Genomic DNA, 27,037 nt, shown 5'->3' on the forward strand with positions numbered 1-27,037 from the left:
GGATGAGTTTGTGGGCACGGACTCAAACGTCCAAAACTGGGCTTTATTTATTCTGTTGAGTTACAGATCAATGCTCCTGAGAAATCAGTTTGATTAATAAAATCAGATTCCTACAAAACCAGAACACCAATTGTATAATGTTTAAACACAGCTCCTCTGTTTGTCAGAATCATCTTTGTCATCAATGTTCGTTCATTTTTGTGATTGAAGCCGAGGTACAATCAGTGTTCTCAGGTTAACGACGCCAGGAATGTCAGTCCGTCCCTGTCCAGCTCCACAGAGTGGACACTGAAGTCTCCCAGGCCCTGAAACACACCAGAAAATATCAAAACAGGACAGATGGTCAGGAATTATTCTGCTCCATCAGAGCAGCTTAGCATGATTCACAGTTAAGAATAATCCTGCTGTATCACATACCTTCCCCTCAGAAAAGGAGACAATTTAGCTCCTCCCACCTTAGGCTTTTTTTTAAGCTTTCTTTCTCTGATTGGACCCTTTTCTGTGACATCATCCAGAGCCAAAAGTAGAAAATAAACTGTCTAGATCAGTCCACACTAAGCTCATTACAAACTTTCTGTTTTACAGGAGCGGCTCTGACATGTTTTTAACAAAACTTTAAACCTGAGTTGGAAAGTAATAATGAAAGGATTCATTTGAGGTCCCAGTGGGTTGTGAAGTAATCTTTCCTGACAAAAGGTCAAAGGTCAATTGCTTTTTGTAAAAGCTTTGCTGAATAAACTGTACTGTCTCCTGTAAAGAAAACCTCTGAATGAATGTGTGGGTTTATTAAAGCCAAGCTCACAAACTCAGACTGATGGAAACTTTTCCACAAACTGAGCGACATCAAACGGAGACATGTTGGACTCGCTGCTCCGCTGTGTGGTTCAAAGTGGTATTACATGTACAGCGTAGCACTGACTCACATCTTGTATTTATTTTTGTGTTGAATTTGAAAAAGTCCACACTGAATGTTTTATAGAATAGAATACATTTGACCTCTGACCCTGACCAGCTCTTACCGGCGTGTTGTTGAGGACCTGCAGCACCACCTCCTGCTGTCGGGGCTTTCGAGTCAGCAGGTAAAGGAAGCCGCCGCCTCCGGCCCCAGCCAGACTCTGGCCCAGCACCAGTGGCCTCAGGGCCTCCATCATAGCTCGCACTGACGCCGGCTCGCAGCCCGGGGCCATAAGCTTCTTCTGCTGCCATGAGCGGTCCAGACACTCCGCCAGCCTGGACAGAGAACCTGTAGAGGAAGTGGTCATTAAGCCTTTCTGAAACCCACTGACGTTTGGCACACGGCATTCTGGGAAATGTCCCACTGAAGCGTCTCACCGTCCACGCAGGCCCGAGCACACTCCTCTGAATTACACACCAGCTGCTGGGCGTTCTGCACCATCGACGGCAGGCGGCTGTACCAGCTGCGGACCACATCCTGCATGCAGGACACACATCATCATCACTATCGTCATCTTCATCTCAGCAGCTTTATTCTAAGCCTCAAGGCTCTCTCTTACTCGGAGTCTTGTCACATTCACTCTGCTTCTCTTTACCTTGACGAGTTTCACTTTTCTTCTCTTTTACTTCATGAATCGACTTTTGTTTTTAACTTTTTAACATGAAAGAGGGGCTGAGACTGTAGCAGACAGGAAAGACAGGAAAGTCCACTCCAGCAGACCCACCTCCACCCTCGCCTGCACCTCCTTCCCCCTCAGGAGAGAGATGTGCAGACTCTGCCCAGGCAAAGCTGCTGCCCCTGATGGCTCCACCTTCAGAGATTCTGGAGACAGGAAACCTCAACCCGCCATGTGAACCTGCTGCAGTTTGTCTACCAGCCCTGTATCAGTGTGGAGGACGCCACCACCACCATCATCATCATTGTGATGTCTGATCAGTCCTGGGAACAAATATGTGCAGCTACACAACCCAACAGGTGGACCGCAGTCTGAGCAGCACATGTGACTTCCAGCCTCCAGGTACAAGCAGCAGGATGATTACAGGAGGGTGGAGGACAGATGTGAGCTTAACCATTCTACGGCTGGACTTCAGGAAGCAGGTTCCTCCCCCCTCTCTCCCCCATCAGTGGGTGAGGAGGGGGAGGAGTGCTCCTAACCTGTCTTTAAAACTCCTGATGAGCTCCAGGGCGTGGTGCTGCCAGTGTTTTTTAAGTGACAGAATTAGGGAGCCTGAAGGTACCCACCTGGAGCAGATTTCGGGCCAGCCGGGTCTTCCCGGTGTAGACCAGCAGGAGGTGCTGCTCCAGAGCGAGCACGAACTCCTCAGGAAGACTGAGACGCTCAACCTCCACCTGCAGGGGAAGGGATGCTCTGGATCGACCCACCTTTACTCCGCCCACCAGACCGCCCACTTGATCCTGCCAGCCTCCACCTGCAGGAGGAGGAGGAAGATGAGGAGGAGCAGGAGGAGATGCTTAGTGATGCTTAGTGATGAAGGGCATGACAAACCTGTGGTGAGAATCTGCTCCAGGTACAAAACGGCATGGATCAGGGAGTCCGTGTCATAGGTCCGGCTGGTGCACCTGTACACCGCGGCCAACAGCGCCCCCGCCAGGATGCTGCTGGTACCTGCAGAAAGACGACCAATCAGAGTGCTGAACTCCTCCCATCACCTACAAGCTCTGTTTCCTGTTTCTCACCCAATCCTGATCCCGTCGGCAGCTCTGACCAGCTGTGGAGCTCCACCCCTCCTCCCCACCGCTCCATCAGCTGATGCCCCAGAGGATGCTGGGAGGTCAGGGACACCAGCCCGCTACACACACACACTGCCTTCAGCAGCGCTCCTGTAACACACACAAGACACACAGAGTCAGCTTCCCAATTCCTTCCTGTTGTCCCGGTTTAGCCGGTAAACGCTGTACCGGGAGCGTGAGGCTGACAGTAATCCTTCAGGTCATCCAGGCTGTCACACGCCGTCTCCGTGGAAATCCCACTGCTCCGCGCTCCAGTGTAGCTGACCAGGAGGAGGCGGGGCTCGGAGATGCGACGGGCTCTGGCACCAATAGGACGCTTCCCGTCGACCTTCACCGCGACGTTTGTGACGGAGCCCCCGTGCTCGAATGCAATTGGTGGAGTGTCGCTCCAGCCGCCTGGAACACAAATACAGGGTCAGCGTCTAAAGGACCAACTGCCCCTGAATGCACCCTGAACACCTTTATCCAATCACCTGCTAAGTCTAGCCTAGCTGGACACTCTACTTCCTGCCACTGTCCAAGGGGCTGGACTTCACCCTGTTCAATGGAGATGAATCTCTGAGATGACATCACAGCCTTCCGTAACAGCACCTGTCCGGCGCCTTCGTAGTGCCGCGCCGCCCGCACCAGCAGGTCAGGCCTGTAGGACACAGCAACACCCAACACAGTTACCATCGTTATATCAGCGAGACCATGTGACACAAACAGTGCGGTGCCCACCTGCTGAGCCAGTGCTGCCGCTGCACAGTGAGTGCGTGGACTCCGCCCTTCAGGTCACCCTCCTCCAACATGGCGTAGGCGGAGCTCCAGGCTTCGTTAGCTGCTGGCCCGCTCCTCAGACCTCCCTGCCCCCCAGCCATGCACACCAATACGTCTGCAGTGCAGGAGAGACAGCGGGCAGCCACACCCAGATCTGTTCTGAGCTCCGCCCCCTGCTCATTGCTCCCTGCTGCGACTGAAAACAAACTAGAATTACCAAAGGAACCTCAGCAAGCTTCCTGAAACTGGCCAATCAGAAAACTTATTTGATACACAGAAGGAGGAGCCAAAACTGCCTGTTTCTATGGGCCCATCATCGAGGAGCGGATACTCACTGCTGTCCAGAGCTTCCAGCAGCGCCCCCTGCTGGCCTCCTAGCACAGCGGCCCTGAAGCAAGGCAGCAGGCAGACGTCCGAGCGCCCCCTCAGAGCGTCGGTCACACGCCGCCTTCCTGCCAGGAACAGCAGCTCCTCCCTTCGCTGTAGCTCCGTCTCCTGGTGGGTGAGCAACAGCACCTCCTTCAGAGAAAGCCGCCAAGTCTCCCTCCACCCTCCCAGGCAGCCAGGCCCGCCCAGCAGCCAGGCCACACCTCCCTCCAGACCCACAGCGCCTCCTCTGGGGTGGAGGACTGGGAAGAGGTGAGCCTCCAGGAGGGAGCTCCGTTCTCCTCGAACCCACAGCTCCTCCGGCCTGAGGACACGCACATGCAGAGACAGACACACACACACACACACACGTGTCACTTTAATCTGGTTTCTGTGATTCAAACCTCGCCACCGTAACAAACGTGTTTCCTGCGTGTGGCATGAATAAAGTCTCTGATGTACAGTGTCCTTGAGTGTTCTGGAAGGCGCTTTCAAATAAAATGTATTATTATTATTATTATTCTGATCTTCATCAGAATCTCAGCGGACATTTGTGGAGGTCAGGAGGTCAACGATGTCATTAATGTGACTAATATAATGACATAAAAACAAAAGTTTTCCATCCAGATGACGTGCATGTGTCAGTTCAAACAACATCAAACAGATGGAAGTTTAACTGTTTCTGAACTAAAACCTGAAGCTGTGCAGCCGAGGACACGATGTGAGTGTTGGGAGGAGGCGGAATGTTTTGGAAAAGATGAAGCACATCTGGTCAGGTGGGAATTGTTTTACCTCCACAGTTGGAGTTCTTTCTTGATTAGACTAATTAATCATATTTTAGTATGTTTTATTCTTTTCCTGTTCAGTTTATTTGTTTATAAATCTCAGCATTTCCTGTATGTGTTTCAATTAAAAGCCCTGCAGAGTTTGAACAAGCATAAACTTTTCATTTTTAATTAGGCTTTTAATGTGAAGTTCTTCACATTCAGAAGAACTTTTTATTTCACTTAAATTCACTTTCATTTACATAACACCAGATCATAACAACAGTCACCTCCACGTGATTTACATTTTAAGATAAACAACATACAATCCCAAAGGCGATCGTGGCTCAAAAGTTGGCAGTTCGTCTTGTAATCGGAAGGTTGCCGGTTCGAGCCCCGGCTCGGACAGTCTCGGTCGTTGTGTCCTTGGACAAGACACAAGACACTTCACCTGTTGCCTACTAGTGGTAGTCAGAGGGCCCAGTGGCGCCAGTGTCTGGCAGCCTCGCGTCTGTCAGTGCGCCCCAGGGTGCCATCACCAGTGTGTGAATGAATGGGTGGATGACTGAATGTGTAAAGTGCTTTGGGGGCCTTAGGGACTAAGTAAAGTAAAGCTATACAAATGCAGGCCATTTACAATATTAAAAAGAAAGGACCGCCTATGAGCGAGCACCTGGTGACAGTGGGAAGGAAAAACTCCCTTTTAACAGGAAAAAGAACCAGACTCAGGGAGGGCAGCCATCTAAGGGACCGGCTGTGGGTGAGAGGCGCTGAGTCTTACTGTATTCCCGTTCTGCTGTAGAAGTCGCTCCAGGTCTGGTTGAGGAAGGAAGCATTGCTGTCGTCAGAGGAGATCTGAGGAAGAGGAGGAGACATCAGATAACGCTGGAACGCCACGTACACCCCGAGGAGGAGGCGGTACATGAGAACATAAAGATCTCCTGTGTTTTACCTCCAAGTCATCGTGCGCTCCCATCACTGTGTAGACGTCCAGCTGCAGCTCCCCTAGCTCAATCCGGTGTCCCTGGATGATGATGTCACTGCTGAGCGGCAGGCACCGGACACTCTGTGAGGTCGACAGCTCGAGACCCGACAGCAGACAGCCTGGCGGGACGTCCAGAGGACCCTGACGGGCGGACGGTGGAAATGTTGACACGTTGTCTCCATAAAAACACTGACTTCCTGCTTCTGATCTAACATCATGTCTGGAGAAACGTGCAGTGTGCAAATACTAGACTCAGCTCTCAGGTGAGTGCAGTCAGAATACAGTCTGGGTCAGAAACTCCTCCCCACCTGTAGGTGGCAGTGTTGCACCACTGCTCCTGCAGCCACAGCAACGGCTCCCTCCAAAACGCTATTGATCACCCGACCTCCTTCACTCAACACGTCCTTGTTCTGATGAAACAGGAAGTGGAGCAGAGTTAAACGCTTCTTGATTGATCATTAACGGAGGCCTGACCTCTGGTGGCCACAACATGAACTGCAGTCATCGCTGAGCTTGCGTGACATTTGTCTCACTAAATGAACCCTCCATGAATTTTCCGCTGATGATCAAATCTGTGGAATAAGCTGTCGTCCAGAAATCATCCCACATCAGGTATGGAGGGCCAACAGAATAAAAAATTCAAAATATGAAGTCGTTTTATTTTGAAAAATTAATATTATTTCACGGTTCAGAGCGATCCCAGATAATATCCTGATGGAGTGTCAGAGCCTCTGCGGAGGAGTCTTTGGACACCTGGGTATCCCAGAATGCATTTCAAATGAAATCACAGGTGCATGTGTGCTGTCCCTTTAAATAAAAACATTAAAAGAAAAGCTTGGAAAGATGCTTAGGACGCACAGCAGGACAGAGAACGTGACATAATTCATCAAACTGTTAAATAATTACATGTTTTTAGAAAATTTTAACATGACGACACATTTAAGCAATTAAAATATAAAGAAATAAAAATATTTGAATGTGTTTAACATGCATTTCCAGTTTGAATTAATTCTTTGGTCATTTTATGATGTATTTATTTCATTTTGACACTCTTGGTCCTCAACATAGGGAAGCTGGAGTCAGGGAAGCGCTTAGTTTCTCACATGATCACAAAACAAGCACATATCACCATAATTATTCATAAACTGTACATAAAAGATGGAGGCAAGACCAATCACCTGGATATGTGAGAGAGTGTTTCTCCCCGTCCAATCGCGGCTCAGTCGGTCGACATGCGCCTTCCCAGACAGAGTCAGGTAGTCATAGCGACCGCCGGGGACGTACACTGTTAAACAAGGACACGTCAGCAGGTAACGGCGGCATAAAGAAAGAGCGAACAGAGGAGGCGGAGAAACCAACCCAGACTGAGCGGAGCTCCTCTCAGGATCCTCCACAGCTCTGCCCTGCCGCTCCTCACCGCCGTCCCCCGTGGCCCGACCGCTGAACTGCAGCCCGCTCGCTCCTCGCTCACAAACTGATCCCGAGTCAGATCCGAGCAGAGACACTTTAACACGTCCAGGAAGAGAGAGACCTGAGGAGGAACCACAGCACGACAGGACGTTAAATTACAGGCGGCCATCTGTCGGAGCCCCTCCACTGACCGGCGAGCCATCAGCCGTTATTAGCCACTTCAAGATCAGCGTCCATCATGAGACAGAGCAAACAGCCCTCAGCTGTGTTAAGAGTGTTGATGTTGAACACTTTTGTCCACCAGAGGGCACCTTCCTCTTCGGTTTGCAACACCGCAAACACAACAAACAGCTGATCCAGAATCAGGCAGAACGTAAACTAGTAAATAAAAAACTACACATAAAAACTTTAAGTGAAAGGAAAAAAAAATATCGGCCAAAAATGTTAACATCTGATTTTTAAACCACTAAGCACTGGCTTTAGTGTCAGTCAGCCTCTGAATCCGTTCTCAGGGCCTTGTTTGAAAAGTCGCACACGGGTCAGGACTGATAAACATTTATGTATTTGGGGCACAAAACTGCTCCACAGCGCAAGAAGCCAGCACTAACAAATGAAAGTTATTTCAGATCGGGTTAGTTCAGTCTAAACATCCTGACGATGACATGTCCGTGGCCCTATGGCGAATTCTGATGACTCCCCGCAGGACCGACGTTGTTATAACTCAGACGTATGTTTCCCCAAAACTCAGCAGCTGAAATCTGAGTGTGGAGACGCCTACATGCCAAATAAGTAGTTACAGTCATAGCGCCACCTAGCACCTTGTAACAAACATAACCCGATGTATGAAGTTGTTAGGTCCCACAGTTGGTGGGTGTTCCTGAACGCCACATCGTGATTACCAGAAGTGACAGGTAACTCGGTAACGCCTTAAACGCAGCACGTCTCTTCGTGCGAGGGCCCCATCGTCATGCACCATGGATCTGAACTTTCTATGGTTAGATGTCTAGTAACCATGACAATAACCGTGACTCACCCGACAAACTAAAGTCGTTACAAAAAGACCAACATCGTCTCCACGGTGATTCACGGCGCTCAGATATTCTGTCAGGAGCTCAGTGTCGATGTTTCAAACCGGGATTATGATCTCGGGTAAACGAGTACAGGTCAGAGGTCATGTTAGTCCTGTGGGCAGGACTCACACACTTTATGAATCATAAAATCATCGTAACTCAAACTTTAGATGTTTTGTTAAAACTTATATTTCTCAATTTAGTGAAAGGATTTTTTTAAACTTTATTATCATTTTTATTGGAACTCATAAATGTGACTTATTATTTTTCACTCCAGATTTACACAAAATATTTTGATCTATTTTTTTTGTAGATTACTTTCATGTATCATATATTTGGGGTTTTATTTCATATATTTAATTTTTTCAAATCAAAAAACATTTTTTTTCCATTGCACAACTTCAGCAAATTAAAGCTATTTTCTAGTATTTTTCTTTTCTTTCCTTGGAAATTCTGATTCTTCATCATGACATCTCCAAGTCTTAGTTCTCTTCCTTTAATCCAGACTTCCCTGCCTGACAAATACACGTACCTGGAGGGGCGGAGCTCCAGAGTCCAGCCCCAGGTAAGTGCAGCCGTCCAGAGGCGGCGTCACGTGAGTCTGCAGTAACTTCTCAGACACAGACCTGCTGAAGAAGACCGGACCCGACACCTGCAGACACACACCTCACCATGAACTTAAACCAACATCTGCAGAGTGATTATTAAACACCAAGGCTCAATATGGTATAAAAACATTACAATTATATTAAAATGATTAAAAGTATAAAATGATCAGTCTTAAAGTATCCGGCCATGGAGAATCTGTCACTGACTTAGTGATGTGTTTCAGTTTGAGCCTAAATGGCTTCTCCTGGACTTTAAAAGGTGTGTTTGATTTGAGCTAGAAGACGCACCAGTGGCACTTTCCCATCAGGCATTGCAGCGCGCTGGAGCTGCTCTTTGGTTCCTCGATAGATGATGTCTCTGACTCGTCCCTGACGGAAAACAACATTTAAAAATTTAAAAAAGAGGAAAAGAGGAGGAGCAAGTGGAAAGAAGGTGTGAATGAACAAAAAGTGGGCACCTGTGAGTCGGACAGGTAGACACCATGATTGGCTGCATAGATGATGTCACCAGGTAACGCCAAAACCCGAACACCTGAGAATCCGTCCCAGGACAAACCTGACCAACACGAACATGTGAAGAGGAGGAGGGGGAGGGTTCAATTAAATTCATGATGTTTCAGAGGTTTCCAGGATCACCGGGGCTTCGACCCTCTCACTGTGCTCTAACAGCATGCATCAACACGAGCGTGTGCGGCACACTTACCAAAGTCAGGAGGGACGGCGAGGATCATGTCGGTGCTGCAGACCCAAACACCGGGAGGAGAACCGGGACAGATCTGAACGAAAACACGACAGTGTTCAGCAATTCACAGCAAACCGTGCTGGCCCCGACACACAACCCTGCGGCATCCCACGTTTAAAGGGTCTTTCTGTGGACAGTGTGGAAGCTCACCTGGTTGTTGAGGCAGTCCAGCAGCAGATCCAGACAGCAGACCGGAGCCTGGACCTTCTGATCGGGCTTCTCTTCGGGCAGCCAGCAGAACGCTCGGCTGCAGGAGCTCCAGGGAAAGTCCCGACCCTGAGGACGGATCGGAAAAATCAGCCACAGCACAAAAACATCAGAGAGTGCGCTGCAGCTGGACTCACCGTGTGGAGGATGAGGATGTAAGCGTCATCCAAGACGTCAGCGGTCACCACCTGAGAAAAAAAACAGGTGACTGCAAAAAGGACGTGTGACAGTTTTTGTCTCCTGTTGCAGTGGGAGGAGCTAAAGCAGCATGTTTCAGACTGAGACACAGGTAAGACAAAGGAGGATTATTCTAAACTGAGAATCACGCAGAGAGAAATGATCAGAGAAGATCATGTCAGGGCTCTAGAGTGCGACCAATTTGGTCGCAATTGCGACCAGCAGCAAAAGAAGCAGCAAACTACGCTTCACATTTGATAGATGTCATTAATCTTCTCTGACTTTTGCTGTTTTGCTTCCACCTCTCTGTACTTCAAGAACAGTTTCCTGTCTCAAATCTCTGTCTTCAGTATTATTCATTCACTTATTACCCACCAGTCTACCGTTGTTTACAGTGCTGCCTTTTTTTTTTACTTAAATCACCTTGGACAAGAATATACTGAAGAAATGTAAACTTTTTTAAAATTATGCAAAATTGCAGAATATTTTTAAGGTTATCTGCTCTAAAAAGCATGCAGGCCAGGAAAATCTGCTTCATGTTTTTCTGAGTTTTATCCTCAGTTACTTTGACACAAAGGCCTCTGCTGTGATGCTCACACCTCTGATGAAGTCTCACATGTATCAGTGCTGATAAATGATCAGAATTATAATATTTCTGACTGTCTGAGGCTAAATTGAATCGAATCAAATGGATTATAGAAATCAGTGATGATACCCAGTCATAGTGAGAGCAGCTAGGCCCGACAAAAGTGGATGTAGCTGTGGGTAATAAGAAAAGATTAAAAGATCTATTGATAACTTTTTTGTTAAGTTAAGGCCTGATCGATCTGAAATTCATAGGCAGCTCTGACACGGAGCCATCAAGCTCTGACGCTGAAAAATCACAGTGTATCCAGGAAACACATTATATGCTGCGATAAATGCCCAAGTGTCCCCTCTCCCCACTGCCTTTCAGCAGCAGGCAGCAGCAAACAGGTCGTCAGAGGAGCCGATGTGATGATTCAGTTTAACATTGTCTACAGTATTGCCAAAGAGTAGTGATGTGCGATACCACTGATTTCCTTTCCGATCCGATACTACGTAAAATTCAAGGTGGTGTCGACAATACTGATCCGATACCGATACTTTGTACAAAAACTTATTTTATTTATTGTATCTCAAATTATAGCGTCATAATGATTACAGGACATCAGATTACTTGTTCTTATCACTTAATAATGCAGAATTCATCATATAGAAATAAAAAAACTGAAGTTGTGGGCTATTTGAACACCTTGCCTGCCTCCAGCCAGGGGCGATTTTAGCCCATTTTTGGGGGTGCTTCAGCACCCCCAAAATGAATCAAAGCACCCCCAAAGATTTCTTACTTTTTTTGACAATATTTGCTGTTTGTGTGACACACTGCTAAAAATATAAAAAGCATACAGTACTTGGTTGAGACGGAACATTTTAACAACAAAAGTATAGATAACCCCTCCCCCCTCCCAAAATGGTTTGTTCCAGCTCCCCCCCCACTCTGGCTCTAGGGTCGTTGCTGCCAGAGCGATGGTAGCTGAGACGCAGCGGAGCGGAGGTGGAGTGCCTGGATTAAAACAGGACATATTAGCAGCATTTAACCTTCAGTTACTCTTTATGTAGTTAGATAGGAGTCATGTTTCTTTTTAGCTGAAAAACATTACACCAGGTAACCTGCAGTGTTGAAAACGTGTTTTCCAACGATGTTTTCTACCCTACAATCCGTCCTGCTCTGTAGTAAAATCAGCGACATTTGACCGTCCTGTTGCTCCCATTGAAATGTATACAGCCTATTTAAAATCTAAAACTTAAAATTGTCCGTAGCCTGCTGTTGTTACCACTGTCCTGTTTGAAATGGATACTAACTAGCTAACTGACTGAATGCCCATTAACCTTATAACTCTTGTTGTTTGTGTGTGTGTGTGTGTGTGTGTGTGTGTGTGTGTGTGTGTGTGTGTGTGTGTGTGTGTACACAGAGACAGCCAGGTTCATAATGGATATAAGGAAGTTTTTTCAAAAACAGGAGCCACATTCAGGTAAAAGTGTAAGAACAAATGATCCATCAATAAAGGATAATGTTGGATCAGTGTTTTATTAGATGTTGAGAATAGAAATATTTTACTGCTATTATTTGCTGCTATTTTTATAATCATCATTACCATTTCATGTTAATAGTGATGTTGTATTTAGATGCATTCAGATGTTCAAATATATTGGTATCATATTAGTCTTTATTACAGGTCCAGAAAAAAAACACTTTAAACTGTTGAGTTGAATCTATAACCCGAAGTGCTTTTGAATTTATAATTTTAATGTTTATGCAGACTGCAGGGTGAAAGAGTAACTCTGTGCTAAAAGAAGACAGGAAGTTATATGTTTTTGAAGTTACATGCTTTTGCAGAAGTGAAACCGAAAGCAGAGTGAGTGCAAGCCAAAGAGTAGGGTGTTTATTATGCATTTATCTTTGATTTAAGCTTTAAGTAGTTGGATTAGATTGAAACAGTTGTTTATACATTTTACATAGAAGTTAAGATCATTACACACAGGATGGTCTTAGCCTGGCTGCCTAAGTTGAGGTCAACTAAGGTGCAGAGAGCAGATGCAAACTCTGCACGCACAGACAGACGTGACATACACATACAGACACAAATAGTGAGAGGTCACGACACGTACGCAGTACACAGCATGCACGCGCCCTCGCACGTGTACGCACACACAGATAGACTCATTTAGTAGGTAAGAGTTTATGACTGCAAAGCTGTGCCTGCATGAGTGACATTTTGTGCAGAACGTGGACCTGATGTTCTAGAAGATAAGCCTGGGCAGGATGGAGACAGGAAGCACTTGGCGTCGACCTGAAGAAGATGTTTGTTTTAGACTATGTTAAGAGTCATTGTGGTTTTGGAGTGACGTATGCTTTGTTTAAATCTGCCTAGCAACAGAAAAGGGGGCTGTACTATCTTAACCCTATAAAACCGTTGTCTGAATATGGTAAAGCAGTTCAATACTGATTGGGTTGTTGAACTCACACATGTGTAATTCATTAAAATGCCGTCTAAATTGTACACGCCTGGATCTGTGGTTTTTATGGATTCCTCTCTCAATATTTGAACCCTGACAGGTACCATACCATACCACCTTTATTTATAAAGCACTTTAACATAAAACCAGAGTTCACAAAGTGCTGTACATGCTAATAGCATAAGTAAAGAAAATTAAAATAAGATAAAATAAATAACTAAAATAAATTAAAACATGTTAAAACAAATTGAGTCAACCCCTCTAATCAGTGCCAAAGGCTTCAGCGAATAAATATGTTTTAAGAAGACTTTTAAATTCAGAAAGAGAAGAGGCCTGCCTAACATGCATGGGCAGATCATTCCACAACTTTGGAGCAACTACAGCAAAAGCACGCTCACCTTTAAATTTATACTTAGTTTTCGGTACCTTAAGGAGCTGCTGATTGGCGGACCTAAGGGAACGGGCAGGTGTATATGGTTGTAGTAGCTCCGAGAGGTAGGGGGGGGCCAGGCCATTAAGAGATTTAAAAACAAATAAGAGAATTTTAAAAACAATCCTAAAATGTACAGGTAGCCAGTGGAGTAAAATTAAAATTGGGGTAATGTGCTCAGACTTTTTTGTTCCAGTTAAAAGACGTGCTGCAGCATTTTGCACAACCTGCAGGCGCCTAATGGACGCATCACTCACCCCACAATAAAGTGCATTACAATAATCCAGCCTAGAAGTAACAAAGGCGTGGATTACTGTCTCAAAAAGCTGTTTCGATAAGATGGGCTTTATTTTGGCTAATTGCCTCAAATGAAAAAAGCTAGATCTTACAACAGCACTGACCTGGCTTTCAAGTTTAAGATTTGCCTCCATTTTAACTCCCAGATTAGTGATGACTGGTTTAACATACTGTGCCAGCGAACCAAGATCTATAATAGTGGCCTCGGAAGCGCCACCAAAAACCATCACTTCTGTTTTCTGCTCATTAAAATGTAAAAAGCTCAAAGCCATCCAGGCCCTTATTTCATCAAGACATCTGAGCAGAGGGTCTACTGAGAAGCCATTTATCTTTTTAAGTGGGAAATAAATCTGGGAGTCATCAGCATAACAGTGGAAAGAAATCCCATGTTTCCTGAAAATAGACCCAAGGGGTAGGAGATATAGGGAGAAAAGAAGCGGGCCTAAAACTGAACCCTGTGGGACCCCACATTGAAGAGAAGCAACAGAGGATACAAACTCCCCGAGTTTCACAGAGAAAGTTCGCTCTGCCAAATAGGATCTGAACCACTGCAGTGCGGTACTCCTAACACCCACCAACTGCTCTAAACGGGAAATTAAAATATTATGATCCACTGTATCAAAAGCAGCAGTTAAATCTAACAGCACGATAATAACGCAGTCACCTGAGTCAGTTGCTAAAAACACATCATTAAAAACTCTTAAAAGGGCAGATTCGGTACTATGTAAAGCTTTAAAACCAGATTGGAAAACTTCTAAAATACCATGTTCTTCTAAAAAGGACATTAATTGCTTGTAAACTACCTTTTCAAGAATCTTTGAGATAAAAGGCAGTTTGGAAATAGGCCTGTAATTTGCAATAATATCAGGATCAAGAGCGGGTTTCTTGAGTAAAGGCTGAATCACTGCATGTTTAAGATTCACAGGTACAACACCAGAGGACAGACTACTATGTGGTTTGGTTATTTGCCTTTTGGTTGAAAGTACACTGAGAGAGGACTTTTCGTTAGTCATCTTAATAATTTTTTTTTTCATATTAATGTAATTTTTTCATCTAATTGAATCCAATCTATTTGTGTATGATTGTCAGTCCAAAGAGGGAGAGAGGAAAGAGGGAACGTGTGGAGAAAGTACAAGGTCAGGAAGAAGCAGGTAAGAAAACAGACAGGGAACAGTGACAGGCACAACAGAAACTATTAAACTGACAAAGAGAAAAATCCTGATTTTACTCAGACAGTCTGGAAGTTGTGTTCTCCCTATATTAAAGCTGCTATACAGAATCTGCAAAACAAACTGGGTTGAAACATTTTTGACCCTCTTTAACAACATTCCAACATAACATTATCATTGATTGGGGAGATTAAAATTAATGATATATTTTTATGTGGTTCAGCCACAACTCTACTAAAACCTCAGCCAGTAATAGGTAGGCTAACCTTTGGACCGTCCAGTTTGACTGCCGCATACAGACTTATGCGGCAGAGAAACACTTATCAGTGTTTCTCAAACTTTTTACAGTGTGTACCACCTGAGAAAAATGTCAAGCTCTCCCAAGCACCACTATGAAAGCATGAAACTCATAAATCTTACAACACAAGATTAGTATTATTAAATTAGTTAAATTAGTATCTGCAGTAAAGATTTTTTCATACATTGTATACATTCTACCACAGGCAGAGTTGCCTCCATTTTTATAGTTTTTTATTAATATTTTGTAATAATTTATTCTGTTTTGGGAGTGTTTTTTATGTATCTGTATTATATTATACACACACATTAAAAGTGAATCTCTGTCCAAAACATGCACTCAGTTTACTTCTTACTCACTATGAGCATCATTTAAATAACCTTTATCAGATTTGATGGTTTTGTTACAGACTTCTCAAAAAAGTGTTTTGCTTTTCTTTCACAGATGTGGGGATTAAATTGTGTTAAAATGTACAAAACGGTGATGTCATGTTTTGTGACGAGGACCCAGGCAGAGAGAGACTTGATGAATTTAAGAATCTTATGATTTAATAAAGAAATTTGCAGACTTGCACAGAGATGGTAAAATTATGATGACTGATAGCGGAGATGAAGACAACAGACGACGAGGACAGGGAGGAACAGGGGTTTAAATGCACCAAGGAGACAGTCAGAGGGAACTCGGGACAACTGGAGACATTTAAGGATGCAGGGACTGACAGAGACGAGGAAGAAGTCTCATCGTGACGTGTAAAGTTTATCTTGCCTGGCTGGGCAGCTCTCTGGGTGCTCAGCACCCCCAAAGCTCTGATCCTAGAATTGCCCCTGCCTGCAGCACTAAAGGACTCCGTGAGAGACGTCTGTCTCGCCCTAGCATCACCTGTCCTCTCCTCCTCTTCAGTTCGCCTCAACATACGCTCGTCATATTCTGTGATATGATTTACTCTGAGGTGTTTGACAAGGTTAGTGGTGTTGCCACAACACCTCACTTTCTTCCACATGTGTATCAAAAAAACCGCGTCTTGGCTGTTTGTGGATGTAAAGCACGTCCAACAACTCCAATTACGCTCAGCCATTGTTGGGGCTGCGACACATTTATACAGCCGTATTTCACACATGACTATGAAAGGCGGAAGAGGAAGTAGTTCCTTCCAATGTAGACAATCCAAATGATATAGTTTCTTTCCACTGTGTTCCTGTTAATGATAAACTACAAATTTACCCTAAATTACTAAAATATCGATATTTTAATGTGAGAATCGATTCTAGAACATTAATGACTGGTATCGGAGGAATCGATATTTCAGTATCGATCCGCACATCACTACCAAAGAGTGCCAACGCACTTTAAGCACAAGCACTTTTTCAGTAACTTATCTTTCTGGTGGAAATGTGCTCCAAATAAAGAACTTTGTGTTGAAAAGATTGTTAGTTGATCATTTACAAATTAATATTGTCTGTATGGACAGCAATCCCCCCCCCCCCCAAAAAAAAACAAACAGTGCACATGTAAAACTGCGGTCTTAAGCGATGCGGTGAAAAATTTGGGTGCGCCTAACTTTTGTGGTGGTGCGCCTAAGAAAAAAAGTTAGGGGCACCAGTGCAACCGTGGCAAAAAGTTAGTCTCGAGCCCTGCATGTGCTTTCTAGTTCAAACCAACGGGCACATCTTTGGATCCTTTGGTTTTTGCAGGGTCATGGTCACTAAGGATCGGGTGAAGGAGAGCGGCTGAGGACTCACTGTGTGCCCGGCTCTGCTGCTCAGGTGCTCTGCGGCCACCAGCAGAGCGTTCAGCGTTGCCCCGCCGCTGCCCAGCGGCTCCTGGCGGTCCCTGACGGTCAAAACCAATGCACCTGCAGAGAGGACACCCCGCTGCTGCCTCAGCTCCAGCTCTGATGGACACACAAAGGTAGAAGCGAGATCATAACAAAGCCAAACACAGACTGTGACAGGGGATTTCTTTAAATCACCCTGCCATTCTTCAGCTGAGACGTCTGAGTTAGAAAACACACAAACACTGCAGAAGTTTTTCACTCGCGAGGGGCAGTCATGGAACGCACGAACTGCGCCCCACGACTGTCCGCGTCCTTTATTTATACAAGATGTTTTGTGTGTGTGTGTGTGTGAATGTGTACAAAGGTAACAACGTCATTTAGAGCCGCGGGTTTTTCCCCTTCACTACATTTGCATGTTCTTCTAAAAGAGCTGAGGTTTTACTTCTCTGTTCTCTGAAGACAGGAAGCGGTTAGTAGCTGCACACAAGTTACTAGGTGAAAAGTCACTTAGACATGTCCTTAATAATAAGATAAAAAGATACATTTCATATAGCTGATCATATTATACAATATTCTCTTGACATTCCCTCCTGTTGATCACGAAATGAAATGTACAATTCATCTGTGAGTAACTACTTGTCTTTCACATTCTCAGTTACTACATCATTAGTTACACTTCATCTTCATCTGACAAATAGGAAAAGAAGTCTTCATGATCTTCATAGATTTCAGTACATCTGCGTATGCTGTGAATGATAAACTTATCATCTGTGAAATTACAGCTTTAAACAAAGAATAACATACGTAAAGAAAAGCAAAATAAAATCAAGAAAAATTCAATGATGATCAACAGTCTCTTTAAAACTTGTTAAAGTTCAGGGCTTCTTCCTGGATCAGGATGTTGATGATGTTGTGCACCTTACAAAAGTCATTGGATCAGATTTGGTGCACCTGTCCCAGGGTGTTTCCCATACATGGTTGTGTTAATATGCTCGGCATGTGCGAGCAAACATAACAGTCTTTCTCTGTGGTCTGTATCAGGCATTTTTCATCCAAGGATGGATGTAAGGGTGAGCTTTTGTAGTCAAGGTAACCAGCAGGCTTCCCCTTCACATTGTTGCACATTGGTCCATCACACCTGCACCTGGCTGCCCTAAAGTTGATCGGATAGAGAGTGGAGTGCAGGCTTACCCAACGGGGCCCAATCGCACTACCCCCTCACCCCGAAGCAACCAAACGTAGGTGAGGCCTTCCTAATGTGCTTCCTCCTTAGTGATGGGGCTTCCCGGGACCTCAACCCTTTTGCAGTGGCTCTGATGTATCCAGGAGGGTCTCTCTGCAATTTTACAGGCTGTGGGTGTCGTCAATAACACTTGGTGTCAACCTGCAAGAGACTGGAGAGTCTTACGGCAGTTTATTGTTCAAAACAATATCCTTATTTTCTAGTAGTTTTGCCATCCATTCTGCCAGAGTTGTTTCTCTGACGGATTTTTCTAAAGGTTCACTTTTACAAGTGAGATTGCATCTGCTTTTTACACTGGATAAATCTATAATCACTAGAGTATAAAAGTGTGTATTAAGGACCTGGACTATCCCCCCCCCGAGGACACATGGGTCACCCCATGTGTCACTAATGCTGCTGTTCTGCACAGGGACTTGGGGAGTATCGGTTTACTTTCACAAGTCATCAAATCATATTATTTTGGGTATTCTGATGATTAAATTGTGCCCTAAAGCAATGTCAGCTGACTTTCTTACTGCTTCTGCTGCGGCTGCACAGGCCTGCACGTCCATCTACGTGTAAGTAGAAAGGCTTATCATAATCAGGCAAAGCCAAAACTGTATTTGTCTGTAATGCCAGTTTCAAGTTACTGAATGCTTCTTCTGCTTTCTTCTTTGTAGATGCAACACTACATTTTGACTTAGGGCATTTTAGGCAATTCCTATTTCTCAAAGAATTCATACATCTTACATATTTCAAACTTTTAAGTTAAGGAAAAACTTTGCATTGCTTACAGCTCTAAAACTCGCCATTGTTAAATCATGTGCCTAATCATTATATGTCATTGTGATCCAGAGGCATGATCACAAATTTGTTTTCCAAACTTACAAAACAAACAAACAAAAACAAAAACAAATTGCCTATGGCACCAAGGCTTTGCGTCCATATTAATTGAGTGTAAGCTGCTTTCTTCATTGCAAGTATTTGTTACAATAAGGTTTAATTCATGCATCTTATCACTGAGTTCTAAATTCAAACTATCTCACTTCTAATTCATTTCAAAAATACTTTCATTGTTACATGTAACAATTTGTGTATGTGTGTGGTCTATTTGTGTTTACCTCTTTTAAACGTGATATGGTGGACATCACTAAACAATCATGAGTTCCCGCTTCAATTTTTCCAATCCAATTATATCCTATATTCTCGCAGTCTTACTCGTCCACATTCACCTGACACTGGTCCCTTTTTCATTCACATTGTCCTGTTCGGGCTTCAAAGCTCCAGCAAACACAGTTTGTTCCTTCTCTTTTTCTTCTCCAGTCTTCTCTTCCAAAATTACTCCAAGCATGGCAAATATGACACTCAATGTCCAGTGCTCTTCCACAATTCTTTATCCCACTGTTCAACTGCCCAGCCTGTATTTTCACAGTACATGTTGCATTACTCTTACATGCTGCTGCTGGTGTCGTCAGTCGTCATCAGTGTTAATGGATCAGTGGCACTGTCGTTTGCCTGCTGTATTCAAGTCCACGATGTTCTGTCGGTCTTCATCAGGCGATTAACTGTCCTTTGAACTTCTTCTCAGTTTAGGGACAAAGTGACAGGTGAAGCTGTAGAATTTCAGCCAAATGTGGCCTGTTTTTCCCAATTGTTCCTCTATACTTTCTGCCGGTTACTCAAGGTTCAATGTTGAGAGAAGCCCACCTGTATTGGCACACTAAAGCATACAATTAGTATTATATTCATTTCTTTTCTTAAAGGCTTCATTTGCTTTATGTGCCTAGAGGTAACTCATCTGTCTCTCTGTGTTCTTTCTTTACACCCTCAGTTCCTTTTATGGGCATGCAAAGTTCCTGTTCCAGACACACAACCACCACGTCCTCTCACACAGCAGGCACACAGAGCCATATTTCCTGTTTCTTCAAACTAATCTAACTCTTTTGTTTTTTTCTTTGTATTTATAATCTACAGACCCTCTTAAATCTACTAAATCTTAATCTAAAAACAATACACCTTTATTTCATTCACACTTTTAAACATTCTAACCTCTTTTGTCATTCAGTAATCGTCTCACACACTGCCTTTTCTTTCAAACTCCCCTTTTCACTTACTCAGACAAATCACACAGTCACTCAAATCAAATACTGACAGCATTCACACGGTTAAAATCACTTAAAATACACTTTCATACGAGAATTTAAAACATGCCTTTCATAATCAGAAAGAGCAAGTAAAAAGAAAAGAAAAAACTGAAACCTCTCATCATCCTCACAGCTTCTCACCACACACACATAACTAAAAAATAAAACACACCAGCCTTTATGGCTCAAGATATATACATCTATCAAAATTCAGTCAATTACTATACATCCACAGTAATGAATTCACACTCTATTTATACTATTGTAGTGAGCAAAACCAGCATCTCAGTCACAGGCATTTAGCAATATTAAATATTAATATTAATAATACTACTTTACTACTAATATACAATAATATACAATAGTATATTAGTTTATATCTTATTATGTATCCATCACGGGTCTGTGCGAATCTGCAGCTTCACACCTTCCCAAGCTGGAGACATTTGCTTTTCCTTGGCTGACCAATGACACAGCCTTAATATACCTTATGCATCTCTCTTTTTTATTTGATATCTTTTCGTGTGAATTATCTGGTTTCATGCATGGTTGTCTTCCCAATTTGTTTCATTTGTACCAATTTACAGGTTGTTATCCTTCCCATTATCTCCTATTATCATGTTGAATACACTAGATAAGCTCTACTTTAATTTAAGTTAACCTTAATTTAACCTTTTGTTTATTCCACTTCATTCCTAAGAGTATTTATATATATATTCAGTTGGGTCTGTATCCAACTCTTTTTAAACTTCTACTTTGATCTCTAATTTTATACTTGATGAGGGATTATTATGTTCCTCCTGATATGGGTGAATGTATAGTGGGACATTTTGTTGTCTTAGGAATTCTTCATCTACAAGCACTGATTTGTCCGGCGCCTGGACATTTCTTTTCTAGCCACTGCTCGTCAGCAGTGAGTTTTGTGGGCTGATTCCCCATTATCACAGAACTGCAAAGCTTTCTCTGGTACTAGACTCGGGGGTGGTTGCTGACACGGCCTCCTACTCCGGGCCTGGAGCGGTGTCAGTTTTATGAGACAAAGCCCAACCTTTTCCCTTCGTCACCAGTACTTGAGCTTTTGCAGGATACACAAAGAAAACAATAAAAAACAAACAATGGAAGTAGTTCAGCAGCGTATTGTGCTGTAAAATCAACTTACTTCCAAAACACATACACATAAAACACATATACATACACACAGATAGACATTTGCGCGCTAATTTGTCACGAAGTATTTCACGGCCACTTCTAAAACCACTCTAAACACAGTTCCTTGTGGCGAACTTAAACCTTATTTGTCACGAGGTATTTGATGGCTACCTCTAGGACCAATCTAAACTTAGTTCCTTCCAGCGAACTCAACCTATTTCACGTGCTTCTTTCTTCAAACCCTTCCGGCGGTTTAAAACCAAAAAGTGTTTTCTCACCCTCAGCTGTCCTTTGCTGGTTGTCAGGTCATCTGGCTGGATCCCAACGTCGTGGACCAGTACTATTACACCGGCCTGGACCCGAATTTGTCTTACGTCCCAGGTCTTTCACCTCTACCTGGAGAGGGCTGTCGACAGACTTCGGTGCTGGTTTACCCACGGCGTCAGGATGCAGAAGTCAGACCTTATTGGAGTCACAGAAACGAGTCTGCTGTTTCCATCTCTAGGTTCGAAGGACCAATTTAAATGACAGGGGATTTCTTTAAATCACCCTGCCGTTCTTCAGCTGAGACGTCTGAGTTAGAAAACACACAAACACTGCAGAAGTTTTTCACTCACGAGGGGCAGTCATGGAACGCATGAACTGCGCCCCACGACTGTCCGCGTCCTTTATTTATACAAGATGTTTTGTGTGTGTGTGTATGTGTGTGTATGTGTGTGTGTGTGTGTGTGTGAATGTCACTTAGACATGTCCTTAATAATAATATAAAAAGATACATTTCATATAGCTGATCATATTATACAATATTCTCTTGACAGACTGCAAGCAGGAACATTTCCAAAAGAAACGTCTTTGGAAGGAGTCTATAAAATGAAATTCACTGAGTGGGTGTTGCACGTTTTTAGAGCAAACAGGTGCACCTCAGTGGCTCTACTGCAGCCAGTGGCGGAGCGGGGGGGTGGCTTACTGGGCTTAAGCCCGGGTTGTTTTTTCAGAAGCCCGGGGTCTTTTGGAGTGTAATTTTTTCGAAGTTAGATGCCTGGCTGACAACTGTATAAAACAAAAAACTACACACAATATTCGAAGCACATAGCGCACACTGTGGGAATTTACGACTGTGCGTAAATCCCCCCTAATATTGGTATGATCCGAGCTCAGACACTAAGCGACTGAGCGAGGGGGCGGGGGCAGCTGCTGCCTGAGAAACGGAGCGAGGCAGACAGAGGAGAAGTGAAGTTTGAGCAAGTACCAAAGCAAATCATTCGTACTGTACAAATAATATAAATATGACGGTGTATCACGAAAGATTGATATCAAACTGATCACTTGACCCATATTACGTTACTTGCTCTTTGAGTGAATCAACAAATGGCGAAATGAAAAGCAGAACAACAACAACGCTGTTTCTTTAGAGAGTCTTAGCTTACATGTGTTTATTTCCATATTTTCAGTTGTTTCCCTCCACGGCTAAATAAATCGCTTTCAGTAATGTACTGATATACAAGAATGGACATAAGGAGCTTCTTTCAAAGAAAAAACTCAGGTAGATGTTATTTTATATATTATGCTTTGGATGTTGTTCAGTATGTTTCTATGCAAAACAAGAGGAATTCCAATACACAGCAGTATATTCACAGTTTAAAGCAGATATTTACATACACTTTATGGAAAACACAAGAACATTTTTTACTGTTAAACATCAATTTAGAGTAAACTTGTTTTGTTTTAGATAAATAAATGTTGAAATATCTTTTGAATTAGTTAAATGTCAGAATAAAAAGAGGGAGCTGTCTATTTTTATCACTTTCATCAAATTTAGGAGTATATATACACTAAGTTTATTGTTAATTAATAAGAAAACTCCAGACGATTCCATTCTGAGCTTAAGAAGCTTCTGATAGGTTAGTAGAGTCCATGTGAGTAAATTGGTGGCACACCTGTGGATGCATATAAGGCAAAACACAGAGCCTGTTTCTGTGACATGGGAAAATCAAGACATGTCAACCGAAACACCAGGAAAAGAATTGTGGAGCTCCATAAGTGTGGCTCAGTTTTGAATACAAAATACAAAAGTTAACAAATGTGTTTTTTATATTTATCAATCTAAAAAAATAAACATTTAGTCTGATTTGATGTTACAATTAAATAAGTGTTTGTGTTTTTATCTGAAGAGTATGTAAATATCTGGTTTCAACTGTATATTTGATGATGTTGGTGTTTGGCTTGATTGTTAGCACAAAGAGGGAGAGAGAGGAACAGAGAGGGAGAGAGAGGAGCAGAGAGGGAGAGAGAGGAGCAGAGAGGGAGCGAGAGGAACAGGGAGGGAGAGAGGAGCAGAGGGAGAGAGAGGGAGAGAGAGGAACAGAGAGGGAGAGAGAGGAGCAGAGGGAGAGAGAGGGAGAGAGAGAGAGGAGCAGAGAGGAACAGAGAGGGAGAGAGAGGAGCAGAGGGAGAGAGAGAGGAGCAGAGGGAGAGAGAGGAGCAGAGGGAGAGAGAGGGAGAGAGAGGAACAGAGAGGGAGAGAGAGGAACAGGGAGAGAGAGGAGCAGAGGGAGAGAGAGGAACAGAGAGGGAGAGAGAGGAACGGGGAGAGAGAGGAGCAGAGGGAGAGGGAGGAGCAGAGAGGGAGAGAGGAACAGAGGAGAGAGAGGAACAGGAGAGAGAGAGAGGAGCAGAGAGGAGAGAGGAACAGAGGGAGAGAGAGGAACAGAGAGGAGAGAGAGGAACAGGGAGAGAGAGGAACAGGGAGAGAGAGAGGAACAGAGAGGAGAGAGAGGAACAGAGAGGAGAGAGGAACAGAGGGAGAGAGAGGAACAGAGAGGAGAGAGAGGAACGGGGAGAGAGAGGAGCAGAGGGAGAGAGAGGAGCAGAGGAGAGAGAGGAGCAGAGGAGAGAGAGGAACAGGGAGGGAGAGAGAGGAACAGGGGAGAGAGAGGAGCAGAGGGAGAGAGAGGAACAGAGGGAGAGAGAGGAACAGAGAGAGAGAGGAGCAGAGAGGAGAGAGGAACAGAGGAGAGAGAGGAGCAGAGAGGAGAGAGAGGAACAGGGAGAGAGAGAGGAGCAGAGAGGGAGAGAGGAACAGAGGAGAGAGAGGAGCAGAGAGGAGAGAGGAACAGGGAGAGAGAGGAACAGGGAGAGAGAGAGAGAGCAGAGGGAGAGAGGAACAGAGGGAGAGAGGAACAGAGAGGGAGAGAGAGGAACAGGGAGAGAGAGGAACAGAGAGGGAGAGAGAGGAACAGGGAGAGAGAGGAACAGGGAGAGAGAGAGAGGAACAGAGAGGGAGAGAGAGGAACAGAGGGAGAGAGAGGAACAGAGAGGGAGAGAGAGGAACGGGGAGAGAGAGGAACAGGGAGAGAGAGAGAGGAACAGAGAGGGAGAGAGAGGAACAGAGAGGGAGAGAGGAACAGAGGGAGAGAGAGGAACAGAGAGGGAGAGAGAGGAACGGGGAGAGAGAGGAGCAGAGGGAGAGGGAGGAGCAGAGGGAGAGAGAGGGAGAGAGAGGAACAGAGAGGGAGAGAGAGGAACAGGGAGAGAGAGGAGCAGAGGGAGAGAGAGGAGCAGAGGGAGAGAGAGGAACAGGAGAGAGAGGAGCAGAGGGAGAGAGAGGAACAGAGGGAGAGAGAGGAACAGGGAGAGAGAGAGGAGCAGAGAGGGAGAGAGGAACAGAGGGAGAGAGAGGAGCAGAGAGGGAGAGAGAGGAACAGGGAGAGAGAGAGAGGAGCAGAGAGGGAGAGAGGAACAGAGGGAGAGAGAGGAGCAGAGAGGGAGAGAGGAACAGAGGGAGAGAGAGGAACAGGGAGAGAGAGAGGAGCAGAGAGGGAGAGAGGAACAGAGGGAGAGAGAGGAACAGAGAGGGAGAGAGAGGAACAGGGAGAGAGAGGAACAGAGAGGGAGAGAGGAACAGAGAGGGAGAGAGAGGAACAGAGAGGGAGAGAGGAACAGAGGGAGAGAGAGGAACAGAGAGGGAGAGAGAGGAACGGGGAGAGAGAGGAGCAGAGGGAGAGGGAGCAGGTGAGACACACATGTTAGTCAAATGGTTGTTTGCCAAAAGTATCACCGTATCATAGGTACTCATGTATCTCATACCTAGTGTTTCTTTTTAGGTTTGTTATTTTTCAAATTCTATATTTATTAAGTTAATCAGGCTTATGAAGGCTAAATAATTATATAAACTTTTCTGAATCTAAATAGTGGACTTTGGTAGAATTAAAAAATAAGTGTAGTGCAGGTCTATGATGATTTTTAGTGCTACTATCATCTAGTTCTGATTCTGGTTCTGTTTTGGTTAAGTCCCACCCATATGGAAAAGATATATATAAATCTTATAAAGTTTGTATCTGTCTTGTGTGAAACTTGTATGAAAAGCATACAAGAGTGAAAACAGATATAAGATCCCTAGAAAAATTATATAAATGAAACTTGTATGTTTTGGATACTTACTAAAACAATATATGAAAGTAATGAGAAAGTGGCCACTTTCATGAGTAAAACATATAAGTTTTTACTATTTCTTTTCCATATGGGTAAGTAGTCCTGATTTTGAACTGTTGTAGTCCTGTTTTAATTCCGGATCAGTTCTGGGTCTGGTTGAATTGGGGTTTAGTCCTCGTGTCTTGATACAGCCCCGACTTTGTTCTGCCTTGCTGCTTAATTAAAAAAAACTAGTTTAAGGTGATATTTATTTTTTCCTATATGAAGTCATTCTTTTTTGAACAAAACTCAAAACGGAGCCTAATAATCTTTCAGTCATTTCTACCCCCTCCCCAATCCCACATGCATACTACCCTTTAGGGCTAAGCCCCGGGTGTATCAAATGTCTGCCTCCGCCTCTGACTGCAGCTCAGATTTATCCAACACAGCCAGGACGTGGGAAACGGTTTAGATCAGCTGACTGAGATTAATACACTGTCAATAAATTATGACCAAACAAATTTTAGGATATTTGGCAACAGGCAAAAAACCAAAATTTTATTTATGGCAATAAATCATCAGCAAAGTCACCGTGTGTTCCTAATAAACTGGCCTCATCAGTGTCCACCAGCGCCCCCTCAGGCCGCTCGGTGTAACTCAAGCTCAAAGATCATGTACTGCGCGCATGCGCCTCACCTCTCTGGAACGCGTACACGCTGTCTTTATGCTGGCACGTCAGCACCACCACGGTCCACCGGAACCCGCCGCTCTCCGACATCCTCACACGGTCACAGCTAACCCGGGCTAACCCGGGCTACAGCAGTTACGGCACGGGTCACTGCTGCCGCCGGAGGGGCGGGGCTAGCTAGACCCGTTCCGGTTAAGCAGGTGTCCGTGAAGGATCACCTCAGGCTGAACCGTCTGAAGCGGCTTTTATGGTACAGCCCCAGGACGGTTCACCGAGAGTGTCCGGTCCAACCCGTCTGAGGAGTCGGTCTCACTAAAACACCCGTTTCCTCTCTGCGACCGCCATCTGCAAATCTTCGCGGTTTGACCGCCCGGGCTTCCGTAGGAAGCAACTTGTAGCGCTTGATTTCAACATTGGAACCTCCCGGTGCGGCGGTTAGTTTTAGTGATACAGGCAATGGAAATTGAAAGGGAAAAAAAACCCCCCACTAGTGTATGTAGAAGATTTCCACAAAAAAAAAATAAGTAAAACTTGGAGTAAATACATCACCCCGGAGTAAAAACACCCGTTCTAATCCAAAACGTCTAAACAATTACAAGATATAAAAAGGTATGAAAACACTTAA

The 27,037-nt window shown here is 44.4% G+C and overlaps 1 protein-coding gene across 1 annotated transcript; it reads right to left on the bottom strand.

Moving 5' to 3' along the window:
• Nucleotides 1–3: 3 nt before the first annotated feature.
• On the bottom strand, nt 4–26,771 carry LOC116327755 (L-fucose kinase). The gene is made up of 23 exons (XM_031749411.2): nt 26,421–26,771; nt 16,765–16,916; nt 9,756–9,806; nt 9,562–9,687; nt 9,373–9,445; nt 9,128–9,225; nt 8,958–9,038; nt 8,594–8,713; nt 6,941–7,112; nt 6,760–6,866; nt 5,890–5,991; nt 5,549–5,722; nt 5,378–5,451; nt 3,802–4,157; nt 3,428–3,662; nt 3,181–3,347; nt 2,876–3,103; nt 2,654–2,797; nt 2,463–2,582; nt 2,198–2,385; nt 1,333–1,432; nt 1,020–1,243; nt 4–305 (listed from the first exon to the last, which is right to left on the bottom strand). The coding sequence occupies exons 1-23, from the start codon at nt 26,500–26,502 to the stop codon at nt 231–233; spliced, it is 3,249 nt and encodes a 1,082-aa protein (XP_031605271.1). The 5' UTR covers nt 26,503–26,771; the 3' UTR covers nt 4–230.
• Nucleotides 26,772–27,037: the final 266 nt, after the last annotated feature.

Source organism: Oreochromis aureus, linkage group 7 (genome assembly GCF_013358895.1).
Source record: "Oreochromis aureus strain Israel breed Guangdong linkage group 7, ZZ_aureus, whole genome shotgun sequence".
In the NCBI taxonomy this organism is placed as follows: Eukaryota; Metazoa; Chordata; class Actinopteri; order Cichliformes; family Cichlidae; genus Oreochromis; species Oreochromis aureus.

Coding starts and splice junctions, on each gene's coding strand:
- LOC116327755 (XM_031749411.2), bottom strand. CDS start 26,502: ATGTCGGAGAGCGGCGGGTTCCGGTGGACCGTGGTGGTGCTGACGTGC. Junction 9,226..9,372: donor CGCCGTCCCTCCTGACTTTG/GTAAGTGTGCCG, acceptor CGTGTTGGTCAG/GTTTGTCCTGGGACGGATTC. Junction 3,104..3,180: donor AGCTAGGCTAGACTTAGCAG/GTGATTGGATAA, acceptor TTTGTGTTCCAG/GCGGCTGGAGCGACACTCCA.